At 50.3% G+C, this 17,483-nt stretch overlaps 1 protein-coding gene across 2 annotated transcripts in view; it reads left to right on the top strand.

The window, feature by feature from the left end:
• Positions 1–17,483, top strand: part of LOC132805816 (activin receptor type-1-like) — a 132,816-nt gene that overhangs the window by 48,633 nt on the left and 66,700 nt on the right. For both annotated transcript variants that reach the window (XM_060821103.1, XM_060821102.1), the window contains exons 2-4: positions 2,313–2,460; positions 12,343–12,416; positions 14,967–15,200. In XM_060821103.1, the coding sequence (XP_060677086.1) occupies positions 2,429–2,460; positions 12,343–12,416; positions 14,967–15,200 (340 nt within the window). In that variant the 5' untranslated portion in view covers positions 2,313–2,428. The remainder of the gene's footprint in view (positions 1–2,312; positions 2,461–12,342; positions 12,417–14,966; positions 15,201–17,483) is intronic.

Here is a 17,483-nt window from a genome sequence, read left to right as displayed (position 1 = left end):
AATTGTCCCATAGTGTCCAGGGATGTGCAGGTTAGGGTGGATTGGCCATGCTAAATTGTCCCATAGTGTCCAGGGATGTGCAGGTTAGGGTGGATTGGCCATGCTAAATTGTCCCATAGTGTCCAGGGATGTGCAGGTTAGGGTGGATTGGCCATGCTAAATTGTCCCATAGTGTCCAGGGATGTGCAGGTTAGGGTGGATTGGCCATGCTAAATTGTCCCATAGTGCCCAGGGATGTGCAGGTCAGGGTGGATTGGCCATGCTAAATTGTCCCATAGTGCCCAGGGATGTGCAGGTCAGGGTGGCTTGGCCATGCTAAATTGTCCCATAGTGCCCAGGGATGTGCAGGTCAGGGTGGATTGGCCATGGGAAATTGTCCCATAGTGCCCAAGGATGTGCAGGTTAGGGTGGATTGGCCATGCTAAATTGTCCCATTGTGCCCAGGGATGTGCAGGTTAGGGTGGATAGGCCCTGCGAAATTGACCCATAGTGTCCAAAGATGTGCAGGTTAGGTGGATCGGCCACGCTAAATTGTCCCATAGTGCCCAGGGATGTGTAGGTTAGGGTGGATTGACCATGCTAAGTTGTCCCATAGTGCCCAGCGATGTGCAGGTTAGGGTGGATTGGCCATGGGAAATTGTCCCATAGTGCCCAGGGATGTGCAGGTTAGGGTGGATTGGCCATGCTAAATTGTCCCATAGTGCCCAGGGATGTGCAGGTTAGGGTGGATTGGCCATGCTAAATTGACCCATAGTGTCCAAAGATGTGCAGGTTAGGTGGATCGGCCACACTAAATTGTCCCATAGTGCCCAGGGATGTGTAGGTTAGGGTGGATTGACCATGCTAAATTGTCCCATAGTGCCCAGGGATGTGCAGGTTAGGGTGGATTGGCCATGGGAAATTGTCCCATAGTGCCCAGGGATGTGCAGGTTAGGGTGGATTGGCCATGGGAAATTGTCCCATAGTGCCCAGGGATGTGCAGGTTAGGGTGGATTGGCCATGCTAAATTGTCCCATAGTGCCCAGGGATGTGCAGGTTAGGGTGGATTGGCCATGCTAAATTGACCCATAGTGCCCAGGGATGTGCAGGTTAGGTGCATTAGTCAAGGGGAAATGTAGGGTCATAGGATAGGGGAATGGGTCTGGGTGGGTTACTCGTCAGAGGGTTGGTGTGGGCTTGTTGGGCCGAAGGGCCTGTTTCCACACTGTCAGGATTCTATGTGTTTGTGTGTGTGGGAGTTTATATATATTTGTATGTGTATGTGAATATGTTTGTCTGTCTGTGTGTATGAGAGAGAGTCTGTGAGAGAAAGAGAGTGTGTGTGAACTACACTCCTATTCATTCTGAAAAGCCCCTTTGATCTGATATCAGATTGTCGTAAAGGTTAAATGCATTTGGAATCAGCATCCTGTCTGCTGTTTTGAAATTCCATCAGGAATGTCTCGAGGTCTGACCTCTCTTCCTGCCTTAGCAGGAGGAGGCTGCTTAACTGTAGGATGTTGTCGGGGGAGGGGTAAAGGTGGCAGGATGGGATGCGAAGGCAACACCAGCCAAGCCTCAATCAAACAAAAGGCAAGGTCCACTTTTGGCTGAGTCAGGCTCAGCGCTGCCTTTGTCCCATTAAAGTCGGAGTTTATTTTATCGAGGCCTGATCTCGCTGCTCTCCTGCTCCTGAAGGTGGTAGCGCACCTTGAATTGTTCTTAGGAACCACTTCATCCAGACCAGAGTGGGGGACAACAACAGCTCCAAGGTGCATCCTGCATGGCAACAACTTGACCAATCAGAGTTGACTTGGCTTTATTGACCACAGCCATGGGGTTAACAGTTCCCATGGAAACATCTTGACCAACCTGAGTTCACTTGCCAACCAACCAGCACTCTTTTCAGTGTACATTGGTGTTCCCTCGGAGAGTTGGCATTCTTGCAATGCTGTCCTGATCGGTGCGGGAGGAAACAGTCTCTTCCTTTCTCAGCAATTTCCTCCAGCCTTGTCTACACGCAAATTGCTCCTGCCACCCACTTGCTGAAAGACATCAGTTTATCTGCCACAAAGGCCAGTGGGCAAAATCAGTTGCCCAGCAAACTAAAGAAAAGGGGGCGTGCATTCACATAGCACCGTTTCTCTTCTCGGAATACCCCAAAGAAGCCTGAGAGCGTGGGCCACTGCTGTGATGTCAGGAGACGGAGCGGTCAATGTGCGCACAGCGAGAGGACACACTCACTGCCCTGAGAGGCGAAGCGAAACGAAGTGATGAGCTCCTCAGTCTGTCATATTGTGTCTCATTGCAGCTCTTTGTCTCTGTCCCATTAGCTCAGCACCGCACTGAAGGAAGGAGCAGTCTCAGAGGAATGTAGCCCAGCAACCATTGCCAGTCCTGCCACTCACCAGAAAGTGCCAGCAGCAGGAATAAGCAGCAGGATCAGCCAATGCTTCCAAAGCCATTCCCTATGGCCCCCAGGCAAGTGAAACTGACAGCGTGTGAATTTACCAGTTGGCTATTTCTCTTCTGTGCCCATCTATTCTGGAAAATACTGGGGAGGGTTTTTTGAAATTTTAAGCACAGCCAATCCTAACCAGCACGGTGGCTCAGTGGTTAGCACTGCTGCCTCACAGCGCCAGGGATCTGGGTTCGATTCCAGCCTCGGGTGACTGACTGTGTGGAGTTTGCACGTTCTCCCTGTGTCTGCGTGGGTTTCCTCCCACAGTCCAAAGATGTGCAGGTTAGGGTGGATTGGTTATGCTAAATTGTCGACAGTGTTCAGGGATGTGTAGGTTAGGTGTATTAATCAGAGGTAAATACGTGATAAGGGAATGGGTCTGGGTAGGTTACTGCCTGGAGGGTCAGTGCAGATGTTTTGGGCCGAATGGCTTGTTTCCACCCTGTAGGAATTCTGTGATTCTAAATGCACATCTTTGGACTGTGGGAGGAAACCGGAGCACCCCAGAGGCCAGGGTTATACATGAGCTTGTTGAGAATGACACTTTTTAAAGGGTTAGGACCTTAAGCACAAACAGCTAACCCCCTTCCCGTGCTCCCCGTGACAAGTTTCTGGACTGCAGTTCCCTGAAATGATTGTCGCATTCCTGACGAACGAAGGGAAAGCGGGTAAGATCCATGGAGAGGTTTGGGAGGCACATGGGGTGTGACCTTCGGGCTGTAATCTCCCTCAGAGTACGGACAGCCCAGAGGAATCGAGTCAAATGCATCAACATACATGGCCGAAAACAAAATGGTCATTTGAAAAGCCCCTTGCAAACAAGGAGGGAAACATCAATTAGACCAATGAAAACTCACCATGCCTAGATGTTTGGATAAATGCAGCAGGGAATCAGGAAGGCTAATGGAATGTTGGCCCTTATTCCAAGGGGGTTGGAGTATAAGAGTAGGCAAGTGGGGTGGCACAGTGGTTAGCACTGCTGCCTCACAGCGCCAGAGACCCAGCTTCAATTCCCACCTCAGGCGACTGACTGTGTGGAGTTTGCACGTTCTCCCCGTGTCTGTGTGGGTTTCCTCCGGGTGCTCCGGTTTCCTCCCACAGTCACAAAGATGTGCGGGTCAGGTGAATTGGCCATGCTCAATTGCCCGTAGTGTTAGGTAAGGAGTGAAATGTACGGGTATGGGTGGGTTGCGCTTCGGCGGGTCAGTGTGGACTTGTTGGGCCGAAGGGCCTGTTTCCACACTGTAAGTAATCTAATCTAACCAAAAGTCTTACTGCAACTGTACAAGGTGCTGGGGAGACCGCATCTGGAACACTGTGAGCAGTTCTGGTCCCTTATTGAAGGAAACGTATCATTTCATTGGAGGCAGTTCAGAGAAGGTTCACTCGGATGACCCCTGATGTAGGAGAAAGTGAGGACTGCAGATGCTGGAGGTCAGAGTCGAGAGTGTGGTGCTGGAAAAGCGCAGCAGGTTAGGCAGTATCCGAGGGAGCAGGAGAATCGATATTTCGGGCAAAAGCCCTTAATTAGGAATGAAGAGCTTATGCCTGAAACGTCGATTCTCCTGCTCCTCGGATGCTGCCTGACCTGCTGCACTTTTCCAGCAACACACTCTCGACTCTGATCCCTGGTGTGGGGGGATGAGGAAAGGTGAAACAGGCTGGGAATCTACTCACTGGAGTTGAGAAGGATGAGAGCTGATCTCAGTAGAAGATGTTGGATTCCTCAGGGGCTTGACAGGGTAAATGCTGAGAGGAGGTTTCCCCTCTAGGACCAGGGGAGATAGTCTCAGAATAATGGGGCACCAATTCAAGACTGAGATGAGGAGGCATTTCTTCTCTGAGAGGGTTGGGGCCTCCTTGGGAGCACAGTCCTTGTGTATAGTTAAGGCTGAGATAGGGAGAGTCTTGATCAGATGGGGAATCCCAGGTTCTGGGGAAAAGGGCAGGAAAGTGAACGTGAGGAATGTCGGATCAGCCAGTTGCATGGCGGAACAGGCTCGAGGGGCTGAACGGTCTACTTCTGATGGTCCAATGCTCTTTGCACAATAGTTGCCAACGTGATAAGTGCCCACAATCCAGAATCCCGCCATTGGCCGTAGTGAGCATGGCACCCTTACCTGGCACAATGAGCAGAGGCAAAAGAAATGCTCGTTTCCTTGGTTTCATTGAGCACATTTAAGAGGGAGATGGACAGATTTTGAATAAAGTCATGGACGATGGAGAGGGGGCAGGAAAGTGAAGCCGAGGCCGAGAGGAGATCGCCCATGATTGGATGGAATGGCGGAGGAGGCTGGAGGGGCTGAACGGCCTCCTCCTGCTCCTATTCATTACCTTCTCAAAGCCCCCTGTTCTGTTACCTTATGCCAGCTGCTACGTTTGCCATCTCTAGGCATTAGAAAAGGGAGGTTGAGAATAGAGAAGGCTGAAGAGGGCGAAGGGGGGCAACCGTTCCGAAGGAATGGATGGTGGCAGAGATACAGATGATTTCCCGGCTGAGTCTGAAGCTGGCTCCTGAAGTTACATTGCTAACAGTGACCATGGTGAGTGCCTGAATTGTGTTATTCAAGCACTCGGAATGTCAATATGACTCTGGCAGTTTCCTGGCTAGAAACTCGCACGCCCTTTGTCCTGAAATTAGCCTCTGTGTTGTCACAGAAACACTCTGCATTATTTTTTGCTCAGAGCAAACATTGCCCACTGAGGCTTCAGTGAAGAATTGACAGACTGGTGCAATGTCTAGACCAGCAACAATGTGACGTTGACTCGGCGCCTCTGGGATCTCCAGCAACATCTGATTCCAGTCGATTTTCTGATTTCCTGGAAGTGAAAAGGCAAGGGTTTCGCCAACACCACACCATTTGATGCGAAAGCATCAGGATTAGATCAACCATCCGTGTATTTTGCATTGTTTATTCCTTTCTGTTTTAAAGAGAGATGCCGTTGTACATTCAATAGAAGCTCGACTTCGTCTCCAACCCTAATAAACCGCCATTCTTGCTTTTAAACCGATCTGAGAGTTCAGGGTCTGTATTGCAAGCAGGCCATTGGCTTGTCCAGCCTGCTTTACCATTCATTTTGGCCCCAGTTAATCTGTAGCTTAATTCCTTTCTCCTGTCATTGAAGCAGGCCACTGTCCCTGCATGTCTCAGAGGGTCAACACCATCCCTGGGCCTAAGAAGGCTCAGACAGCATGTCTCAATGACTACCGCACAGTGGCTCTAACTTCAATGGTCATGAAGTGCTTTGAAAGGCTGGTCATGGCATTAATCAACTCCAACCTCCCCACTCCTCTTGACCCACTCCAATTTGCCTATCAGACCAATAGATCCATGTCAGATGCCATATCACTTGCCCTTCACTCCTCCCTGGAACATCTTGACACCAAGAACAGCTACGTAAGAATCCTACTCATTGACTACAGTTCAGCCTTCAACACTATTATCCCCTCGAGACTGATTACTAAACTTAGGGACCTCGGACTAAGCCCCACTCTCTGCAATCGGATCCTCAGTTTCCTGACCCACAGGCCACAATCAGTGAAGACTGGGGACAATATTTCATCCTCATTAACACTCAAAACTGGAGACCCCCAGGGGTGTGTACTCAGCCCCCTGCTGTACTCACTGTGTACCCATGACTGCATCACCAAATACCAGACTAATACCATTTACAAGTTCACTGATGACACCACCATAGTCGGTCGAATCTCAGATGACGATGAGACAGATACAGACGGGAGGTGGAAGACCTGGAAACATGGTGCACTGAGAACAACCCAGCTCTCAATGCTCATTATTGACTTTCGGTGGGATGTTACTCCTGCCCCCCCTACCTACACATTAACAGCACAGAGGGGGAACGAGTGGAGAGTGTCAAGCTCCTGGAAGTGACCATCCACAACAAGCTTCCTTGGACTCTTCATGTGGATACACTGGTTACAAAGGCCCAACAACGTCTCCTCTTCCCCAGGCAGCTGAGGAAATTTGCCATGACGGTGAATACCCGTGCCAACTTTTATAGGTGTGCCATCAAGACCATTCTGTCTGGATGTATCACTGCCTGGTATGGCAACTGTACCATTCAAGATCGGAGACGGTTACAGAGAGTGGTGAACTCGGCCCAGACAATCACAAAGGGCAACCTCCCATCTATAGAATCCATCTACCAGGCCCACTGTCAAGGAAAGGCCGCCAGCATTCTCAAAGATCCATCCCACCCTGGCAATGTTTTTCTACAGCCTCTACCATCAGGGAGAAGGTACAGAAGCCTGGACACACACACCAGCCGGTTTCAAAACAGTTTCTACCCTACTGTTGTTAGAATACTGAATAGACTCCCAAACTCTTAACATGCGCCTGTCCCTGTGTATTTGTTTCTGCCGCTGTTTACCTATTATTTACTATCTGTGCTCCTTAACTCTGGGATCTGCCTGTATTGCTCACAAAACAAAGCTTTTCACTGTGCTTTGGTACACGTGACAATAAATTCGATTCAATCCAATCCCTACAATATGGAAGCAGGCTCATTCTGGCCAGTGTCTGTGCACAGAACCTCCAAAGAGTATAACACCCAGACTCACCCCTCCCCACATTTCCCATTACTAACCCACCTAGTCTGCATATCCCTGAACACACTGAGGCAATTTAGCGTGGCCAATTCACCTGACCCGCACATCTTTGGACTGTGGGCGGAAACCGGAGCACCCGGAGGAAACCCACGCAGACATGGGGAGAACGTGCAAACTCCACACAGACAGTTGCCTGAGGCAGGAATTGAACCCAAGTCTTTAGCACTGTGAGGCCGCAGCGCTAACTACTGAGCCACTTGTGCCTCCCCAGTACAGAGGCCAGTGGCAGTGTCCCTACCTCTTGGCTCGGAGACCCCAGCTCAAGTCTCACCACCTCCAGAACAGGTCAATGAGAAATATCCCGACAGCCCGATGCAGTTGGGTGTGGAGATTGGCGAGTGAGTGAATTTGTGCCACACGCCAGTTTCCCTGAATCATCTTGCCCCTTGAGCCATTTTTCCAGAGGCGATGAAACGGAGCGTCTTGGGATTAAATGAAGCTGGGAGCTCAGCGCACTGGGAAGAATGAAGATCTGGATAATAAACAACGCTGAGCAGAATCTATGGAGCGTGGATGAATCCAATTTTCCTGCTCCTTGGATGCCCCCTGACCTGCTGTGCTTTTAGCTGGAAATTGCTGGCAGAGCAACCGTCCCAAATGGACTAAGTTCAGGAAGACGAAGACAGTGCTGAGATCTTCCAGATTCAGTGAGAAGGAGCAGCCAATGGAAGTCATCAGAGACCTTGACTGTTAAAGACAAGCATCTTGCTCAGACCAAGCACCTACTCAACTCTCCCAAGTGCTACAGGAAGTGGCGATGAAAGGATGGTCTGAAACGATCAAGGACGCTGCGATTGCAAAGAGAGAATAGTGGGCCAACTGAGATGAAGTGGGAGCCCAAGATGGCATCTTGTACAACAGAAATAGGGTCATTATCCCAAAAGGAATGATGGTAGAAAGGCTGAAACATGTCTGTGCAACCGTCAAGGAACTGAATTTAGTCTGAGGAAGGCAAGAGAGATGATCTCCTGACCAAACCTGACTAATGAGACTAAAGGCCACTTCCACAAGTACAGTGTTTATAAGACAAACCAAGATAAACAAGCAAACAGCCATCTATGACACCCCAGAGGGACCATGGATGAAGCTGGGAGAGATTTCTTCACTCTCACAGGAACTGAGAAAGCTTTCACCATTGACTGCTATTCTGATGACTGTGGTGAGTGACAATCGGCCTCAGTTCATGAGGGAAGATTCAGTCACTTCCTAAAGGAGCCCCCACAGCTGGGGAGGGATTGGCCTAGTGGTATTATCGCTCGATCATTAATCCAGAAACTCAGCGGGGGGACCCAGGCTCGAATCCTGCCATGGCAGATGGTGGAATTTGAATTCAATAAAAACCTGGGAATAGGCATCTTAAGATGACCATGAATCCATTGTCAATTAAACCCATTTGGTTCACTAATGCCCTTTAGGGAAAGCACCTGCCATCTTCCCTGGTCTGGGCTGACATAAAATCCCTACAGTATGGAAACAGGCCCTTTGGCCCAACAAGTCCACACCGACCCTCTGAAGAGTGACCCAATCCCCTACATTTTCCCTGACTAATGCATCTAACCTGCACATTCCTGAACACTATGTGCAATTTCCCATGGCCAATCCACCCTAACCTGCACATCCCTGGGCACTATAGGACAATTTAGCATGGCCAATCCACCCTAACCTGCACATCCCTGGGCACTATGGGACAATTTAGCATGGCCAATCCACCCTAACCTGCACAGCCTTGGGCACTATGGGTAATTTAGCATGGCCAATCCACCCTAACCTACACATTCCTGAACACTATGTGCAATTTAGCATGGCCAATCCACCCTAACCTGCACATCCTTGGGCACTATGGGACAATTTAGTATGGCCAATCCACCCTAACCTGCACACCTTTGGAACGTGAGAGGAAACCGGAGTACCTGGCGAACCACTCTGTGCCAAGAAGAATGATCCGAAATCAGATCCTGCTGATATTAGTGAATGTGCGATGCTAAGGGTGCACTGGTACTGGGGAGCATTGAACTAAGGCTGTCACAAGCCCCTGTTTCAGATTGCCGTTGGCTGTTTAATCCTGGGATATCAGGACAAGCATCAAGGAGTTCCTGGGAAGTGAATTTGAATGCCCACCTCACTGGTACACAGGATTGGATAGAGTCAGACAGTAAGGGTAGAGGTCTTTCAGCAGCCCCCCCAGTCTGCACCGGCCTGTCTACAGTAATCCCAAAAAGAAAGTGCGCTTTTTCTTTTCTTAAAACTTCCGGCGACTGGGTAAGGTAAAGGAAACAGTTGGCCAAATAGAGGCAGAGATTCATCCAGCACGGTAACAGACCCTTCGGCCCAACCCATCAATGCCGACCAGATATCCCAACCCAATCTAGTCCCACCTGCCAGCACCCGGGCCCATATCCCTCCAAACCCTTCCTATTCATATACCATCCAAATGCCTTTTAAATGTTGCAATTGTACCAGCCTCCACCACTTCCACTGGCAGCTCATTCCATGCACACACCACCCTCTGCGTGAAAAAGTTGCCCCTTGTGTCCCTTTTATATCCTTCCCCTCTCACCCTAAACCTATGCCCTCTCGTTCTGGACTCCCCCACCCCAGGGAAACGACCAAACAATAGGCTGGGAAGCAGCTGACGATAGCATGCAAAGACCTACCCCAGCGCTTCCTGTTACTACAGTATCTCTTGTCTCTTAATCGCCAAGCATCTGTTTCCTGTTTGAATTGCCGCAAACTATCCACCTCCAGATGACCTCACCTGCAGGTTGGACTGGAGAGGATTTTAAATGCGTTTTCAGTGAGGAGACACTGCAGTCCGTTGACAGTGCAAGACAGAGGGCAACCCCTCCCGGGGCAGAGGCCTGGATAGTGTCACTGACAGTGTTTCGCCTCTCGTGGCCTCGGAGTGTCCCTGGACAAGGTGTGACTGAGCTCGGACCAGGATAGGCTCGCGTTCCATGCTTCCTCCGTGTTGAAAATGCTCAGGGCCACAGAAAAGGCATGGAGAAAGCAGTCAGACTGCAATGATCGCTTCACCCCCCGCCGTCAGGACAGCTCCAGAAAACCGGAAACTCTCCGGGTTCTCTGGGAATACTGGAAACACGCTGGCTCAGTGGTTAGCACTGATGCCTCACAGCGCCAGGGACCCGGGTCCAATTCCAGCCTCGGGTGGCTGACTGTGTGGAGTTTGCCCACTCTCCCCGTGTCTGTGTGGGTTTCATCCGGGTGCTCCGGCTTCCTCCCAAAACAAATGTGCAGGTTAGGGTGGATTGACCAGGCTAAATTGCCCGGAGTGTCAGATGGAGGGTGGGTGGGTGGCTCTTCGGAGGGTCAGTGTGGACGTGTTGGGCCGAAGGGCCTGTTTCCACACTGTAGTTAAACTAATCAAGAAGTTAACTAATCCAGGTTCTTCGGGAAAAGGGGATACTCTCCAGGTTTTCTGGGGAAAAGGGGATACTCTCCGGGTTCTTTGGGGAAAAGGGGACACTCTGGATGCTTGGGGAAAACTGGACAAGCTGTGGTGTTTATGCCAGTGGAACATGCCAGGTGGCAGGGGTTGGCAGACCAAGGGGTGTTGGATTGGCGAGGCACAGGCACGCACTGTGGTTCCATCTTGGCACTGCCACTCCGGAAGGCTGTTTGAAGATGGGAAGGTGCGGGATCTCCAAATCAACACTGGGACAGGAAGGACGCAAAGGTCACGAGGGGTTTGAGGCTGGAATTGCTGTTGGAATGGCTGGAAATCAAACCGGACCCGAGGGGAGATTGACAGAAACTATTGCCCCTGGGGAGAGAGACCAGAACCAGTGGGCACGGCACACACAGACACACTCCCTCACCCTCACAGTCTCCCTCTCTCTCTCACACACACACACACACACACACACAGACACACACACACAGACACACCCCCTCACAGTCTCCCTCTCACACACAAACACTCACACACACACACACTCCCTCACCCTCACAGTCTCCCTCTCACACACACTCACACTCTCACACACACACACTCCCTCATCCTCACAGTCTCCCTCACACACACACTCTCACACACTCACACTCCCTCACATACTTACTCTCCCTCATACACACACTCACACACTCTCTCACACACACACTCAAACCCTCACATCCATACACACTCCCTCAAACACACACACTCTCTCACACATACTTTCATACTCACACACACACTCTGTCAGACACGCTCACACAGTCCCTCAAACACACACATTCACACTCTTTCACACACACTCACACTCTTTCACACACACTCAGACTCCCTGACACTCACACACTCATTCCCTCAAACACACACACTCACTCTCCATCATACACTCGCACTCTTTCTCCCTCTCACACACACACACACACACTCTCATACACACTCACAGACTCCCTCACACACACTTACACTCTCTCACACACATGCGCACTCTCTCACACATGCGTACACATACACACACCCCCCTTCCCTCACAGACACAAACTCCCTCTCATACACTCTCACACGCACTCACACCTCCTCACATACACTCTCACAAACACCCACACTTCCTGACACACAACGCACACTTTCTCACACACACATACACACTCACACATGTAGCTGAAAACTGAGAAAGTTGGCTGTCAGACCTAGAAATGAAGAACAATTGGCAAACAGTGTAGTGGAAGCTTTACTCTGTGTCTAACCCCGTGCTGTCCCTGTCCTGGGAGTGTTTGATGGGGAACAGTGTAGGGAGAGCTTTACTCTGTAACTAACCCCGTGCTGTCCCTGTCCCTGGGAGTGTTTGATGGGGACAGTGTAGAGAGAGCTTTACTCCGTATCTAATACCGTGCTGTCCCTGCCCTGGGAGTGTTTGATGGGGGGGGAGAGTGTAGAGGGAGCTTTACTCTGTATTTAACCCCATGCTGTCCCTGTTCTGGGAGTGCTTGATGGGGGTTGGGGGGGGGGAGTGTAGAGGAAGCTTTACTCTGTCTGCCCAATGTTAACACACTTTATTTTGACAAACCCAAGTCGATATCTCTGAGCGAAATGTCCAGAGTGGGCAGAACATGATCAAAATCTGTGTGAAGGTGGACAGACTTTCACCTCTGAGTGAGGGGACCTGTGCTGAATTTGGAGGGGCCCTGGGAGAATTACGTTCGTTTTTGTGGGTGCTGGGCTTGGCAGTTCAGGAAGGAAGGTTGAAACATTTAGTCTTGCTTCTGTTAAACTGTTCCACACAGCAGCAATCCAACAAGCAGAACTCTCCTTTCTCTTTGGCAGGTCTCCGATGGTGGTGAAAGCACTCTCTGCCATTATCCTGGCAGGACTGATCAGTTCCCCCTCTGCTTCCGAAGGTAATGTTGAAACCTGCGCACTTTTCACCACTTCTACGTGCTTTTTTTAGCAAAAGTTTCGGTTTCTTCAAGTCAAAGGGAGTTTGCAGCCCTGTTCCCATTTCCAGGTCAATTTTGATTTGCTGCTTTTTAACTTATTCTTGAGATAAGCTTGGTAGCATTTATTGCCCCCTTGAGAAGGTGGGGGTGAGCTGCCATCTTGAACCGCTGCAGTCCGTGTGCTGTGGGTTGACCCACAATGCCCTGAGGGAGGGAATTCCAGGATTCTGTCCCAGCGACACTGAAGGAACAGCGATATATTTCCAAGTCAGGATGGTGTGGGGCTCAGAGGGGAACTTGCAGGGGGTGGTGTTCCCATGTATCTGCTGCCCTTGTCCTTCTAGATGGAAGTGGTGGTGGGTTTGGAAGGTGCTGCCTGAGGATCTTTGGTGAATGTCTGCAGTGCATCTTGTAGATGGTACACACTGCTGCTACTCAGCATCAGTGGGAGAGGGAATGCATGTTGAAAGTGCCAGTCCAATGCATGACAATCAGAAGGGCTGCTTTGTACTGGATCAACAATACCAAAAGGCACTGGAGCAACAGGAGACCATTCAGCCTATCAAATCTGCACCACCATTCAATGATGTCATGGCTGATCTGTTCATCCCCAACTCCACTCTCCTGCCTTTTCCCCATCACCCCTCCATTCCCCTTCCTGATTAAACATCTCTCTGTCTCAGCCTTGAATATACTCACTGACCCAGCCTCGACAGCCCTCTGTGGGAAAGAATTCCACAGACTCACTCCCCTCTGAGAGAAGAAATTCCTCCTCATCTCTGTCTGCAATGGGTGACCCCTTCTTCTGGGATTGTACCCTCTGGTCCTAGACTCTCTCCCACAAGGGGAAACAACCTCTCCACATCCCCCCTGTCAAGACCTCCAGGGAATCTTGGATGTTACAATAAGATCACCTCTCATTCTTCTAAACCCCAATGAGTCCAGGCCCAACCTCCTCAACCTCTCCTCATGGGACAGTCCCTCCATACCCGGGATCAGCTGAGTGTACCTTCTCTGGGCTGCCTCCAATGTCAGTCTGTCTTTCCTCAGGTCAGGGGTCCCAAACCTGTTCACAGTATTCCCGCTGTGGTCTGACCAGTGCCTTGCAAAATGCCCCGACTTTTATACTCCAATCCCTTTGGAATAAAGACCAACATTCCATTCACCTTCCCCATTACATCTTTCTTATAGAAACATGGAAAACAGAAGCAAGAGTAGGCCATTCAGCCCCTTGATCCTGCTATACCATTTAATATGATCACGGCTGATCATCCAACTCAGTCCCCTGTTTCTGCTCTTTTCTGGAATCCTTTGATCCCTTTCAGCCTAAGAACGATATCAAATTCCTTCTTTCTGTGGTGGGGAATTCCACAGGATCCCCTGTCTCTGGGAGAAGATGTTTCTCCTCATCTCAGTCCGAAATGGCCTCTCCCATATCCTTAGACTGTGACCCCCCTGGCTCCGGACTCCCCCACCATTGGGAACATCCTTCCTGCATGACACGGTCTGGACCTGCTTGAATTTTCTAAGTTTCTATGAGGTGCCCCCTCATGTTTCGAAACTCCAGTGAATACACTCCTAAACAATCCCTCTGTCAGTCCTGCCATCTTAGTCACACACTCCTCAGTCTTGCCCCTCTATCAGTTCTGAAGGAAAGTCATACCAGACCTGAAACGTTAACTCAGTTTCTAGCTCTCTCCACTTGCTGCCAGACCTACTGAGTTTCTCCAGCACTTTCTGTCTTTATTTCTGATTTCCAGCATCTACAGGATATTGCTATGACAGTGCCCCTCAGTCGGTGTAACACACCAGACCTTCAGTGTTTAACACAGAGGGAAACTGGCAATTCTCTCCAGCTCTCCATTTTAACACGACCCGGAGATTTTAAAACGGTTCCACAGTCCCTGACCGTATTCCCAATGTTCCTACCTGGAGAGAGGATTCATTTCGGGCACTTTGCCCTCTGTCTGACTGTCCAACCAGGAACAAAGGAAAGCATTCAGAACTGTGCTGAGCAGGCATGGAAAAACTCAGCAGGTCTGGCAGTATCTGTGGAGAGAGAGAGAAAACCAGAATTCATGGCCTAACGGGTCAAGGCCAGTGACTCTTCTTCAGAACTTAATTCCTCTTACTCTCTCCACAGATGCTGCCAGCAATTCCTGCTTTGGTTTCAGATCCTCAGCACCCGCTGTGACTTCTTTTATTTTCCAGTTCACGACCTGCTGAGTTTCTCCAGCAGCTCCTGCTTTGACTTCAGATTTCCCAGCGGCCGCGGGAGTTTGCGTTCTATTCTGTGACTCCCTACGTGGTCAGCCGCGGGAGTGAGGAAAGACGCTGCCGCCTCTCCGTGTCACCCCGGGAACTGTTTCCAAGTGCTCTTTTATCGACTGCGATAAAACGTCGAACGGGCGTTCTCGCAACACGCGGCCGATCAGTTACATTGTCGCTTCAATGGCGTTCGGCCCGTCTCACTGTAACATTGCCAAGCTTTGTCTGTTTCTCGCTTCACAGGTGAGCAGGAGCCCGTGAGGTTCGAGTGCGTTTGTGAGGGCGGCTATTGTGAAACGGAGACTTGTCGCGGAGTGCAGTGTTTCGTTTCCGTCGACAGCCAGTTTCTGGGTCAGATTAGGAAGGGCTGCCATTCATATCAGGAGGTACCCTGTGAATACTCGCAGCCTTACCTCCGTATCGTGTGCTGCAAAGGGAACTTGTGCAACCGAAATCTCACCTTGCAAGAGGAGAAAGGCATGTTTCTGCATTTCTCTATCCACCTCTTCGGCTCTGAGGTCCAGTCGTCAAGCCTGGATTGTTGGGGGGGGGGGGGGGGATCTGGGGATGGGTGGGGAGTGGAGGGGCCCTCAACAGACGTTCCAGCACCCTGGAGGTGGGTGGAGGGTAATTATGCCCGCCTGATGCTTCCCCCCAGCACTCCATGTACCAGGATTCACTCCGAAAGTGTGCGGAAATCTGACACTTCCATGGGGCTGAAGACAAAAGAGTTGGGGGTGGTGGGGGGGAGGGGAGGGCGGGGCAGACATGTGTTACAAAACGAGCCCTAGGAATACAGTAGGTCCTAGCTATACAGCACTGAAGAGGCCCTTCGGCCTATCGACACTGACCTATCTGCGCTCATCCAAACTGGTGGCCTTGAACGTTAGGATGTTATAAGTACCCCTCCAGTGAAAGGGTGCAAATAAGGTGAATGACAAGTGTCTCTTCCCTGGTGTGGGGGATTTAAAGACTAGGGGGCATATTTTTAAGGTGAGAGGAGAAAGGTTTTAAGAAGAACATGAGGCAAATGTTTTTACACACAGGGCGGTGGAAGTCCTGAGGAAGTGGTGGATGTGGGGACAGTTACAATGTTTGAAAGATATTTGGATAAGGACATGATTAGGAAAGGTTTGGTGGGAGATGGGCCAGGAGCAGGCAGGTGGGACTAGTTCAGTTTGGGATTAGGGTCGGTATGGACTGGTTGGGCCGAAGGGTCTGTTCTCATGCTCTATGACTCTAAGTACTTTTTAAAAGGTTGTGAGGTTACCCTCCCAGGCAGTCCATTCCATGCCCCCTCACCACCCTCTGGGTCAAAAACATTTACCTCAATACAACCTTGTTGAAAGCTAAACTAACTGAGAAAAGACAGAGTAGAGATAAGGGGGCCATTTTCAGGATTTTCAGTGGAGTACCACGGGGCTCAGTGCTGGGGCCGCAGTTATTGCCAATATCCATTACTGGATCAAGAAAGTGCATGTACCGTAGCCACGTTTGTGATTAACACAGAAATAGGTGGGAAGGCAAGGGGTGAGGATGACGCACTGAGTCTGCAGAGGGATCTAGACAGGTTAGGCCAGTGGGCAAAAACTTGGCACATGGAAAACAATGTGGGGAAAACTGTGAGGTTGGCAGGAAGAATAGAGGAGCTGAATATTATTTAAATGGAGAAGGACTGCAGAAAGCTACAGAACAGAGAGATTTGGGAATCCTCATCCGTGAATCACAAAAAGCTAGCATCCAAGTCCAGCGGGGAATAGGGAAGGCCAAGGGAATGTTGGTCTTTATTCCAAAGGGAATGGAGTATAAAAATCAGGAGGATTTGCTAAAACTATACAAGGCACCAGTCAGACCACAGCGGGAATCCTGTGAACAGGTTTGGGTCCCCTTACCTGAGGAAAGACAGACTGACATTGGAGGCAGACCAGAGAAGGTACACTCGGCTGATCCCGGGTATGGAGGGACTGTCCCATGAGGAGAGGTTGAGGAGGTTGGGCCTGGACTCATTGGGGTTTAGAAGAAAGAGAGGCGACCTTATTGAAACATCCAAGATTCCCTGGGGGACTTGACAGGGGAGATGTGGAGAGGTTGTTTCCCCTTGTGGGAGAGAGTCTAGGACCAGAGGGTACAATCCCAGAATAAGGGGTCACCCATTGCAGACCGAGATGAGGAGGAATTTCTTCTCTCAGAGGAGAGTGAGTCTGTGGAATTCTTTCCCACAGAGGGCTGTCGGAGCTGGGTCAGTGAGTATATTCAAGGCTGAGACAGAGAGATGTTTAATCAGGAAGGGGAATGGAGGGGTGATGGGGAAAAGGCAGGAGAGTGGGAGTTGGGGGATGAACAGACCAGCCATGACATCATTGAATGATAGAGCAGACTCGATGGGCTGATTGGCCTCCTCCATCTTATGGCATACATCATCAGGTTTGTTGCATTGGTAACCAGGTCAGAAGGGCTGGGGAGTTCTGCCTGATTCCCTGAGCCAATCCCCAACACCACTTGGCTGGGAAGCACTGTTCCGCTGTCCTGAGGCTGTGAAAGACACTTGATCAGTAAAACTCCATCTTCCTTTATTTCAACAGTTCACGATTTATACAAAAATACCGGATGATGGAACAAGATGCATGGTTGCCAAAATGATACAGGGAAGTCGGCTAATAGGTAGTGAGGAGACAAAGGGACATGGCCCGGTTAGGTGAATGGGTAACAGTTTGGCGGATGGAGTGTAATGTGTCAAAATGTGGCCTTGCCCACTTTGGC

Source organism: Hemiscyllium ocellatum, chromosome X, assembly GCF_020745735.1.
Source record: "Hemiscyllium ocellatum isolate sHemOce1 chromosome X, sHemOce1.pat.X.cur, whole genome shotgun sequence".
In the NCBI taxonomy this organism is placed as follows: Eukaryota; Metazoa; Chordata; class Chondrichthyes; order Orectolobiformes; family Hemiscylliidae; genus Hemiscyllium; species Hemiscyllium ocellatum.
Note: the sequence above shows the minus strand (reverse complement) of the source record. Positions and strands in the feature narration are given on the sequence as shown.